Source organism: Tupaia chinensis, unplaced genomic scaffold (genome assembly GCF_000334495.1).
Source record: "Tupaia chinensis unplaced genomic scaffold, TupChi_1.0 Scaffold000117_2, whole genome shotgun sequence".
In the NCBI taxonomy this organism is placed as follows: domain Eukaryota; kingdom Metazoa; phylum Chordata; class Mammalia; order Scandentia; family Tupaiidae; genus Tupaia; species Tupaia belangeri.
In genome coordinates this window covers 113870-126265 of record NW_006159583.1, presented here as the reverse complement: position 1 = coordinate 126265, position 12396 = coordinate 113870, and the positions used below count along the sequence as shown (strand labels likewise).

General features: G+C 38.6%; 1 protein-coding gene across 1 annotated transcript in view; it reads left to right on the top strand.

Annotated features, from left to right (window-relative positions):
• The first annotated feature begins 207 nt into the window (after positions 1–207).
• The window catches only part of KIAA0408 (KIAA0408 ortholog), a 20189-nt gene continuing 8000 nt past the window's right edge, over positions 208–12396 (top strand). The window contains exons 1-4 of the mRNA XM_006144263.3: positions 208–434; positions 7967–8221; positions 11692–12054; positions 12142–12221. Coding sequence (XP_006144325.1) covers positions 8087–8221; positions 11692–12054; positions 12142–12221 — 578 coding nt within the window. The 5' untranslated portion in view covers positions 208–434; positions 7967–8086. The remainder of the gene's footprint in view (positions 435–7966; positions 8222–11691; positions 12055–12141; positions 12222–12396) is intronic.

Genomic DNA, 12396 nt, shown 5'->3' with positions numbered 1-12396 from the left:
TGTGATATTAACAACCAGCTCTTTTGGCAAGTTTGAAAATACTGGGCTCCATTGTAAAAGCTAAAAATGTCCTGGACCTGGAGTTGTTTACCCAGAGAGGGAGCCGCTCTAAAGTTACAGAGCTCTGGTTGGAAGAGGTGGCTTGAAGGCCGTCTCCAAGTAACTGACGTCACAGTAGTCTCAGCCGTTGCTGTGACTCTGAGCGAGCTGAGCAGCTTTTTGACCTGTGAAAGTGACGAAGGTTTCAAAGGGACTTGTCAGTGCCGCTCTGTGTAATGGCTGGACTTACTCTGCAGTCTGTTTTCTTGTGAAGAATCAGGACTCACCAAGCGGAGTGTTTTCCTTTAAGCCAACTAGATCTCCACTCTGCTTACTTGCATTGCTAGACTGACCAGTGGTGGAGCATCCACAGGATTTCTCCCCAGTGCACGAAGGTATGTTTCTTTCTGGCAACTTTGGAAGCAAGTGACTAATTATGGCAAGAGAAGCGAGGCTGCAGCAGATATGTTATGTTTTGAGCTCTTCCTATTGTTTAAGGGGAGGGTGATTTCAACATCTGCCTGTGCTGGTGTCTGTGTCTGGGATAAAGAACAGTGGGCGGGGTGCATAACGGATTACACCGACTCCCAGGGAAGAGGCTGTTCAGCTGCTGAGGGTCAATTTCCCAACTCTGGACTGACAGTGCCATCCACTTCCCGCAACTGTGCTTCTCAAATGCTGGCTTCCCAGGGGTGCAGAAAGCATGTTGTTCACCATGAGATTCCACTAAATAAATTTATTAGAGTGTGATTCTTGTTAGGATAAAGACTTTGGAACATTTTGCACGTTAAAGTTCACAACTCTTGAGATTACTGGTATCTCAAATGTAGTTTTATCCAAAATGATGGGGCATTTGTTACAGCATAAGTATTTCTGTAATTTGAGCTGAAATTGGTACCATTCATAACAGGGTCGTCTACAGTTAGGAGAGAACCTTACCACTCTATCTTCTGTTCAGGATGGTTAACCTTCGGCATTTGTTTATCTGAATGAACATTTCTTTCTAAGCTTATATTTTGAAAGTTAAGTAAAATCACTGAGCCTATAGCTTGGATGTTTTCCAGTTTGAATACGTAATTGGAGAAATATCCAGGAAGGAGAGGATAATGAGAACACAAAAAGATTTCTTCAAATTACACATTCTCGTGTCTCTTTGACCTTGTTGGAACACGAGGAACATGCTGAAGTAGCAATAAACAGCAGTAAAAGAATTTTTCTCTGTCCTGTAACAAAATCAAATTATTGTGGCCTTTGGGAAGATGCATTTGCAAGTGAATAGCAGGGGGAAATGATATCTGCTTATTAATTGAAGTTATGCAAGTAATTCATAGTAGTCTAGACAAAACCTAGAGAATTTTGGAGGCAAATGGTGCATCGCTCTGAGAGGCACAGGATGGGATTTTTTTTTCCCAATTTTTTATTTTTTTGGCCACGTGTAGTTGCCAGAGAGACAGAGAGAGGGAAAGTGAGAAATCACTTTCTACAGATCTTTTGAAACTAAACATTTTGCTACTTGTGTTGCTCTGCCCAATCTAGAAACTCTCGGGCACCAAAGAGTGTATTTTGACACTAGGTGAGGTGGGGAAAGAGAAATGCATGCAAGAAGGGATGGAACACCACAATCCCTTCTCCTACATTTTACTCTCTGGATTTTGAGCAAGCACACACACATGTTTTTGAAGTCACCGGGTAGAGGACTCCAACTTCAGAGTCTGCCATGTGTGATCCAGTGCCTTATCCACCATTTCACCTGCTGGCAATCACTTTCTACAGATCTTTTGAAACTAAACATTTTGCTACTTGTGTTGCTCTGCCCAATCTAGAGACAAACCTCTAGGGCACCAAAGAGTGTATTTTGACACTAGGTGAGAAGGGGAAAGAGAAATGCATGCAAGAAGGGATGGAACACCACAATCCCTTCTCCTACATTTTACTCTCTGGATTTTGAGCAAGCACACACACATGTTTTTGAAGTCACCGGGTAGAGGACTCCAACTTCAGAGTCTGCCATGTGTGATCCAGTGCCTTATCCACCATTTCACCTGCTGGCCCAAAGCATGGGAATTTTTAATCTCCAGAAGCAAAGCTTCTGCAAAAATGGTAAGACTGGTAGTACCTACTGTCCATAACATTCCTATTAGAATATGTAACCTCTTACAAATGAAAAATTTTTAGTTATATGAATACTTCTATGTTTAGGGGGAAAAAAATAGGAGCCCAAAGAACAAATATTCTCAACAAAAATCTCAAAAGACAAAAGTAGCTATGAAGTAACCTCTCCTAACACACTGTTCAGTGTGTTTGGCTAAATTCCAGTGGCCCCTGGGCAAGATGGACATCGAAATGGTACTGAGCATAATGCAGTAAGAATGGAGTACCCTTCAGACAAAGAAGCATTCCTGTGATCACACTGAGGCTAATTTAGGGTATAAAATAACCTGTCGTGAGACGCTGGGTGTTACCCATTTTTTTATGTTTTGTATTTTTTCATTTTATTTTTTAATACATTTAATTACTATATACTACAGCATGCACAATGAATTTTTCCAGGATGAATACACTGTATATTAGCCGAGTCAAAGATGTTATCATACATCTTATCCTCAACAGATAATCCCCCGCCCCACATTACTCTTAAATGTTGCTTATTGGTAGGGCCAGAAGGTTACAACTATTAATATTTTTCTCCTACCATCCATAGACAACCTACTCATGACTGTATAATTTTGGTTTCCAGTTTGGGGGAAAGGAAAGTTAGTGAAAAGTGATTTTGTAATGCTAGTTTAGCATTGTCGAGGGAAGAACACGTGTGTGACTACATAATGCAGTTCACTCTCTCTTTGTACATTTGCTCTAATAATCTTTCGTTTTCTGAATGAGATTTTGAAAAGGATGAAATGAAACAGAGAGCTGAAGCGATATGGGGGAGGGGTGTGCAGATAGCAGAAATCCTTCTTTCTCCCACATAGATGCCAATTTCTGTGGGAGAAAAAGAGTGACAGCTAGACACAAAGAGAACTTTTATATTTGCCTCAGTAGAGAGCACTGAAATTGAGTTTTTTAAATCTGCTGGGCCCCTTTACCCCATAACTTATTACAGGACATTCTGTCCCTACCAACTTGTCCTGTTAGTTTGATTTGTTTTTCAACACAGAACAAAGTAGTTTTATATAAAACGTATACAAATTTTCACATAAAAGTTTTTTTCCTACACATTTAACTTGACACATAGCCTCAAGATACTTGAAAAATACTGAAGGTAAAAGGAAATCATGAAGGGACACGAGAGTTCACACAAATAGGCAGGCTCCTATCAATTTTTTAATTAAATAAAAATAATTATTAGGGACCAGCAGATGGTGAAATTATTCCATTGCTGGACTCCCACATAGTCAACTGCAGTTGACTGGACCTGGTGGCTTAAAACTTAGGCCGGGCGTGTGCATGTCATGTCGGAGATCCCCAGAGGATAATGGAGGAGAAGGGATTGCCGTGTGGCCATCCCCCTGGGGGATGATTTCTCACTTTCTGTCTGTCCCTCTGGTGAGAGCATGCACCCTAGAGCAAAATTCTCTCTAAAAAACTAACTAAATAAAAATAAAATAAAAATAATTATTTAACATAGAGAGAGATAGAAAAATGAAAGGAGTCAGAGAAAGAGGGAGGGAAGAGAAGAAAAAAGAGGGAAAAGACAGAAAGAAGAAACCAAGAACAAGCATTTATTAAGCATTCACTATTATCTCAGTGCTTAGACACTTTCATTAAGCATTCTCCCTTCATTCACTTAGTCCACAAAATAATTCTGTGACTCCCACTTTATTTTTGAAGGAAGAAGCTATACAATCAGGCCTACTCCATTTGATGTTTATATTTACAAGACAGAGATGCTAAGAAGGCTAAATCCTCTCACAAAAATTGGCACAGATATTGCTCTATAGAAATTTCCTTGCAAAGGCTTGTGTTTGATCCATAACCATTACATTTCCTGGCACCGGGAAATGCTCTGGCCCTGGAAAGGGGAAGCTCTATAGATTGGCCCTTGTCCATATTAAGTGATGAGTTTGGCTCTTTGCAAATCAGTGTAGGATTCAGACTGCTTTAGGGCTGTTACCAGGGTCCATGAAGGAGCAGGACTGATTTAGAGTATTCCTGAATGATCTTCTAGTAGGCAGAAAAGAGAAGAATCTGGCATCTTCTAAATTCTGAAGGTGGAAGTGATTCAAGAGGAGTTATGAATAGAAAGAAAAATTTGAGTCAGTTGGTACATAATTATAGGGAAAACTTCATGATAATGATTTCTCTACATTTCCAGTGTTTAAGACAGTTTAGAAAAAACATGAAACATAGTACCTCTTTTCCTGGTGGTTTGAAATTAGTCTGCTCCCTGTGTATGACTACTCTAATTAAACTTGCAACTATCTCTTGATGTCTTAAACCACTTCACTTTTCCAAAGAAGTTCCAAAGATAAATACTTTCAGGTGAGCAAGACAGTTTTAGTTTAACCACATGCACACACATGCATGTGTATGCGCACTCACACACTGAATGTATATACATATAACATATAAAGATGATTTTTGTGAGCTGGTTTAGGATTAACATTAAATACATTTTAAGGTTGTCCACCTCCAAATAATATTATTACTACTTCTCAAATAATATTACTACTACTTCTCAAATAATATAAAGATATTACAGTATATAGTCAGCCCTTCCTATCCCTGGGGTCCACATTGACAAATTCAACCAACCTCTGTTTGCAAAGGTTACCTGGCTGCTGACATGTACTGTGTAGTTAGGCCTATGATGGTTGATAGTTGCATCTATACTGAACATGTACATGCTTTTTATTCTTGTCATTATTCCCTAAGCAGTAGAGTAAAACAACTATTAACATTTGCATAATATTTACATTGTATTAGGTATTATAAGTAATCTAAAGATGATTTAAAGTATACTGGAGGACATGGATAGATTATATGGAAATATTACATCATTTTATACAAGGGAATTGAACATTTTATGGATTTTGATATTGGGGGCCCTAGAACCAATCCCTTCGGATACTCATGGATGACTTGCTCCCCACTGGATACTCATGGATGACTTGTTTTAAAGCAGTCTGCCAGTCTCAAGCACTGTCTGCATTTCTTGTGAATATTTATTAGATGAACCTACAATATGGCTAGGTTATCAAGATCAATTATAGATTCACTGAAACAAAGAAAAAGCAAAACTCTGTATATGCTTTATTATCTTCATTGTATCAAGTCCTCACTGACATTGATTATGGCACGAACTGTGGTTATGGGCTTCTACATGTGGAAGAAAGCACAAAAAGGGGGGGGCAGCAGGTGGCTTGAAAGTTAAGGTGCTGGATCCCCTATGACTGACTGCACGATTTGAGTCCCAGATTGGGTGGCTTGAGGGCACACTGGCTTGTGTGTGTGTGTGTGTGTGTGTGCCCAAAATTCTGACAGGAAAATAGAGGAAAAGGGATTGCAGCATGGCCATTGCCCCGGGAGGTGATTTCCTACTTTAACTCTGTCTGTTTCTCTCTGGCAAGTTGGCAAGTGCATGTGCATGAATCCTATGGCAAAACAAAAACAAAAACAAAAACAAAACAAAACAAACAGAAAAGAGAGATTACTGGAGGATGGAAAATAAGGTTAGAAATAGAATGTAACTAAGTAGGTAAAAATGAGACATGATAACATCTTTATTAGTTAACTTTTTTTTTTTTTGAAGAGGTTTTTGCTATGGGGTGCCTGCACTTGCCAGAAAGACAGAGGCAGAGAGACAGACAGTGAGAAATCATCCCCCAGAGGGATGGCCACACTGCAATCCCTTCTTCTCCATTCTCTCAGGATCTTGGGCACACACACACGCACGCACACACACACACACGCACACACACACACACACACACACACACACACACACTCCATGTGAGTTTAAGCCCTCAGGTCCGGAACTCGAGCCGTGGTTGACTACATGGGAGTCCAGTGACATAGCCATTATGCCATCTGCTAGTCCCTTTATTAGTTCATTCTAAAATTCATTAGTTGTCTTGACTGAATTAATCATAGAAATAAATAAAAATTATCACGATATCTTTACCAAATAATTTTAAAAGAAGAGTAACAATATAGATCCCCACATTTATAGGGTGTTTTTGAAAGTGGAGCCCTGCATCTACATATAGCTAATGTTTTTTCTCCTCATTAGTCTTTTATAATCAATTGATATTTTAGAGCTCAAAAATATATGTTCAGAACTGTTTATTGTTCTGATATGTATTTCTCAGAAGAGTCTGCCAAAGTAAAATTAGTCTTTGATGTTTATCTTATATTTAGCATATGAAATATACAGACATCTTCTGTGAATAAAAAGTTGGCACTTGTAGTCTGGTTAATTCTACAATGCCTGCTTTTGACCTTTGAGAACTTTGTCTATAATTAGCGTAAGCCTAAGGGTAAGTTAAGATATTTTGGTAATGGCCTAGTAAACAGACTTCTTATAGACATACGTGTCTTAAAACACTCATGTAAACGTTTTAAACATGGTTTTCTACCCTCTGAAGAAGGTATATGACTTTTTAAATACAGGCTTCTTTCTTTCTCTCTCTCTCTCTCTCTTTCCTTCCTTCCTTCCTTCCTTCCTTTCTTCCTTTCTTTCTTTTTTTTTCTTTTTTCCCCTTAGGTTTTTGTCATAGGGTGCAGTCCTTGCTGAAGAGAGACAGAGGGAAAGTGAGAAATCATCCCCTGGGGGATAACCATGCCACAATCCCTTCTCCTCCATTTTTCTCTTGGGATTTTGGGCATGAATGCACACATACCTGGTGTGATTTTCAAGCTACCAGATCTGGGGATCCAATCGCAGTCAATCGTGTGAGAATCAAGTGCTTTAACCACCATGCCATCTGTCACCTCTAAAAATTATTTTCAATTGAAGTCAAAGCAAAATTTTGTAAAGCAAAAATTAAGAAAAAAAAATTCTCAAACTAGTTTTCATACAATATGTTATTGAATATTTATAAAAGTCTGTGAACATCCCCAGGTTAATAAACTAAATCTCAGAAAATTTAGGTAACATAACAGAGTTACATGTCTAGTATCTTTAATTGACTCTTCGAATCCTACTACACATGCTCTGAATGCCAGAAATCTAATTGTTTCAGTCACTACTTTATGTTAACAGAGGACTTAGCAAACTAAGCAAAATCTTTTCAGTTCTCTGAATTCAATGTCCTAAACAAGTTATGGTATGTAGTATATTAGAAGGAAAATAAAGCATGGATAAATTTAACGTGTTTCTTCACAGCATCTTGATGCTTTTAAAACTTTATTGGATGAAGTAAAATGATGAGTTTATTTTTATCATTTCGGTTGCTTTCTGGCCGGTATGTCAGCCTCAAATTGACTGCCAACGTTAGGGTCTTAGTTGATAAAGCAATCACATTTAGCATGGGGTTGGTCTCTGAATGCAGAATTGCAACTATAGTCTAACACGGGCTCAGGACTTAAGTCACAGAACTTTATTAGCAGATTGCATCAGGATAGAAAGAATAATTCTGTTATAGCAGAGTCTGCCACAATTGTGTAGATGTGACCATACAGCTGAATTTCGTATTTCCATACTTAGATATTCACGAAAATCCTATTTTTAGAGTTAGTTAAAGGAGTATTTATATTTCACATGTACATTTCGCCATCTTATCCATATAATTTCTCTGTCTGGTCTTTGAAAGGGGAAAACAAAAACATTACTTACTGCTTTATTGACTGTTAGTTTCTTCATTTCTTTGATCTCTTCTTTTGAGTCTAGTTTTTCTATAGTTTATGTCGATGTCTCTTGACAAAATGATAGAATATGTTTCCAGAAAGCACATGGATTTGGAATTCTCTCTTGTTATGTTTATATTAGGCTTTATTTTCAAGGCAAGTGAGATTGCTTCAAATAAAATAACTTTGAGCTTCCAAGAAACAGTTAAGAGAAGGCAGAGACAAGCAGAAACACTTCTTTGCTGACACTCACACGGTTGCCATGGACCTACAAAAGCAGTGGGAGAACACAGAGACTAACTGGCACAAGGAAAAGATGGAACTACTGGACCAGTTTGACAATGAAAGAAAGGAATGGGAAAGTCAATGGAAGATCATGCAAAAGAAGATAGAAGAGGTATGAGTTGAGTTGTTTCGGATATATTATAGACTTCAAACTCAGAATGGAATTTTTGTTGAAGTTTGTTTATATTGGAAACTGCAATCATGGGCCACTTAATAACAGGGATACATTCTTACAAATGTGTGGTAGGCAATTTCATCATTGTGCAAACATCAGAGTGTGTACTTACACAAACCTAGATGGGACAGCCTGCTGCTCACTGAGGTTGGAGAGCATAATTATATAGGACCACCATCATATATACTGTCTGTCATCATGCAGCACATGGCTGTATTTTTATTTTCCTTATTCCACCTAAGAAATGCATGTCTTAGTGACATTTACTAGACCCAAATTAAGAACTATGCTCAGTCTATAACCTCATGTGAAAACTAAACACTTGAAATTTCACCCTAAAAATGCAGTGATCGGGACCAGCAGTTAGTGTACTGGCTATGTCACTGGACTCCCATGAAATCGACCATGGTTTGAGTCCCAGACCTGGTGGCTTAAACTCACATCAGGCATGTGTGCATGCATGCCCAAGATCCTGAGAGGAGAATGGAGGAGAAGGGATTGTGGTGTGGCCATCCCCCCTGGAGGGTGATTTCTCGCTTTCTGTCTCTCTCTGTCTGTCTGGTGAGTGCACACACCCTGTAGCAAAAAAACTCAATAAATAAATAAATAAATAAACAAACAAACAAACAAGCACCAATCTGTTATTTCCTGGCTAGAGAGCCTTAGTATCAAAAGTCAGGTATGTATTTTTTATGAGTTTTCAAATACCAGGACCCAGGGCCTAGGAGGAAAATAGAAAAAAAAATATTATTGGTATGACATATATTAGCAAAATTACAATTGGGCATTAGAATATAGATCTTTCTTTCCTGAGATGATTTATGAATAATGTCTACTAAAGGAAATTATATGTTAGATGACTCAGTATTAATCCAAAGTCATGTCATGTATCTAACAGAAAATGGCAGTGCACATGACATTTATTCTTGCATAGAGTGCCACATTTGTTAGGACGGAGGTTATGATGTCATGACTGTGACACAATAGCCATTTTATTTCCATTAACCAACCTTCAGCCTATTGGGCCTAAAATATTTTTTTCAAGTGTTTGCATTGGTGTCCATTCAAGCTTCCTCCAAGTGGAAATCATTTATACTTATCTTGCTTTCTTCTGGTATCACCCATTGTATACTTACACGGTTTTATGCATATTCTTTTTTTTATTCCTTTTTTTTTTTTAAGAGGTTTTCACTATTGGGTGCGTGTGTTTGCCAGAAAGACAGAGAGAGACAGAGAGACAGAAAGCAAGAAATCACCCCCCCAGGGAGGATGGCCAAGCTGCAGTCCCTTTTCCTCCATTCTCCTCTCGGGATTTTGGGCACACATGCACATGCACCCAGCGTGAGTTTAAGCCACTGGGTCCAGGACTCGAGCCACGGTCGACTACATGGGAGTCCAGTGACAGCCATTACGCTAATTGTTGGTCCCTCTGCATATTCTCAAAGCAGTTATTTTAACAGACTCTTTGGTCTTTATTTGCAGGCAATCAAAGTAAGTGCTTTATGTGCTTATGGTACAAACATTGCTCTTATTAACAGTCATGTAATTGGCTATAAATAAAATAAAATTGACATGGTAAAAGGAAAAATAAAGAACAGTAGCTATCAAATCCTTCCTTCCTCCCTCCCTCCCTTCCTTCCTTCCTTCCTTCCTTCCTTCCTTCCTTCCTTCCTTCCATCCTCTAGAACAGCTGGCTGAAAAAGCAGGCATGGCGTATATGATTAGAAATTGAAAGCAGAATCTCCTTGTCATTCCTCTTTAGTTTGAAAATGTGTTCTGTTTACTCACTTAACTTCTTTAGCTGGAAATTCCTATTGGATCAACAGGGAGATAGTTAGGTCAAATCAATTAGAAACTTCGATTTGGGGCCAGTCAGTTGGCTTAGTGATTAAGGCAGCTAGATGTCACATGGCCGACTGCATGGTTTGAATCCTGGACCTGAGAAACGTACCAAAAATATGTGCATGTGTGCCAAAAATCCCAAGGAGAAGAAGAGAAGGGATTGTGGTGTGGTCATCCTACCTGAGGAGTGCTTTCTCACTTTCTCTCTCTTTCTGTGTCTCTTTTTCTCTAGTGAGCACATGTGCCCTATAGCCAAAAAAAAAAAACTATTAGGAACTGCTCTATAGTCATGGGTCTTTGGCTGGCAAAGATGGGGAGGTTCAGTTAGTAACAGTCTCAGATGATTCTAGTATCCAAGCAACATCCAGCAAAACAAGTTAAGAAGCGGAGTTGGTCTACCCAGTTGTTTAAGCCGTATAACTGAAACAGTTCGCCCTCTGGTAAAATCTTCTGACAGCTCTATAAGTTCCATCTATGATAAATATTAGCCTAATAAGGCTAGATAACAGGCAGTAACCATACTTTAAACATAGGATTACAGTTCATAGTCTTTTCCAAGGTTTAAGCCTAATGAGATCAGATTTTTCCTTTATTTAGGAGTGAACTGAGTACATATCTACAGATTTAACTAGGTCTCTCAAGAAATAATTTTTGGGAACCAGCAGTTAGCGTAATGGCTATGTCGCTGGACTCCCACGTAGTCGACCGCAGTTCGCGTCCCGGACCTAGTGGCTTAAACCTCATGCCTGGTGCATGTGCGTGCATGCCCAAGATCCCGAGAGGAGAATGGAGGAGAAGGGATTGCGGCGTAACCATCCCCCCTGGGGGGGTGATTTCTCGCTTTCTGTCCCTATGTCTCTGTCTGTCTGGCGAGCGCACGCACCCTATTGCGAAAACCTCTCCAAAGGAAAAAAAAAAGAAAGAAAGAATTTTGGAGTTCACTTTAACACAGACTAGTAAATGATCAAAGACTTAGAATTCTATTATATAACATAAGGCATTGCCACATCTGTTTTAATCTGGATAAGAAACTCTTATAGAATGTGTTTAGCTTTGGCTTTAAAAACATTTCAGTAATGTCTAAGCCCTCACCAACATAACTGACCACTTTTGATTGACAAATGTCTGGTTAAGGAACTTACATATGAGATTGTCAGCTATTGAGACGGTTAAATGTGAGTAGATCATACATTTTAAAAACCTGACTTTCATGTTAAACGCTTTCTTCTTTATAAAAGCAGTTGGAGTGCATTAGTTCATTAGCCATTAGTTCATTCAGATCATTTCAATTTTGTAACAGTACTTCTAGATCTATATGCATATAGGTATAGGTTTATTTATTTATTTATTATTGAATGACTTTATTTCTAGACAGAAAAATAGAATTTAGTGTCCATGCATTGACCTACTAAAAGTAATCATTATGGTTCATCAAAGTTGTTCCAGCTAATTCATATATTAGAGGCACAGTTTGGAGGTATAAGCATTGATTCTCAAAATGGTGTGTTTAGTATCAAGACTATTGGCAAAGTGAATTAGGAAAACAAATTTTTTTTTTTTTATAGCTTTGTCAGGAAGTAAAGCTTCGGAGGAAGATCAATATGAGTGAACGTACTAAGATCATGGGTCTTGATCATGAGGAGGCCATTCAGGACAAAATGGTGGAATCTTCTCCAAATTACCCCAATTCAGGACAATGTGAATTTACTGGGATGAATCACAGGGACAGTTTGAAAAAAGAAAATAAAACAGAGCAGAGCTTACTTGACAAAGGAAATCAAGTGTGTAAGGAACAAAAAGTAACAAAAAAATCGAAAGTAGGATTTCTAGATCCTTTGGCAAGAGACAGTCAGAAGGAATGTGAGGCCTGGCCTGACCTGAGGACTTCTGAGGAGAAGACCAGGAGCTGTTCTGGCGCCCTCAACACGGTAAGTATGATGTGATTGGCCAAGAACTTTTTCTAAAGAAATATTTACATTTCAAAGTGCTAACATGTATTGCTTATATGTATAAAGGCACTTGAAGAACTTGCCAAAGTCAGTGAAGAGTTATGCAGCTTTCAAGAAGAAATTCGACAGCGGTCTAACCACAGAAGGTAGGCTTGCACACCTACCATGGTTGTTTCATGTTGGAGAATCAAAAAAAGTATTGTTTTTAGTTAATAAATCCAAACTGTCTCCTCTTTACATTTTGATAATGAGAATTATTTTTTCGGGGGGGGGGAGAGGGTTTTTTTTTGTTTTTGTTTTTGTTTTGGAGAGGGTTTTCGC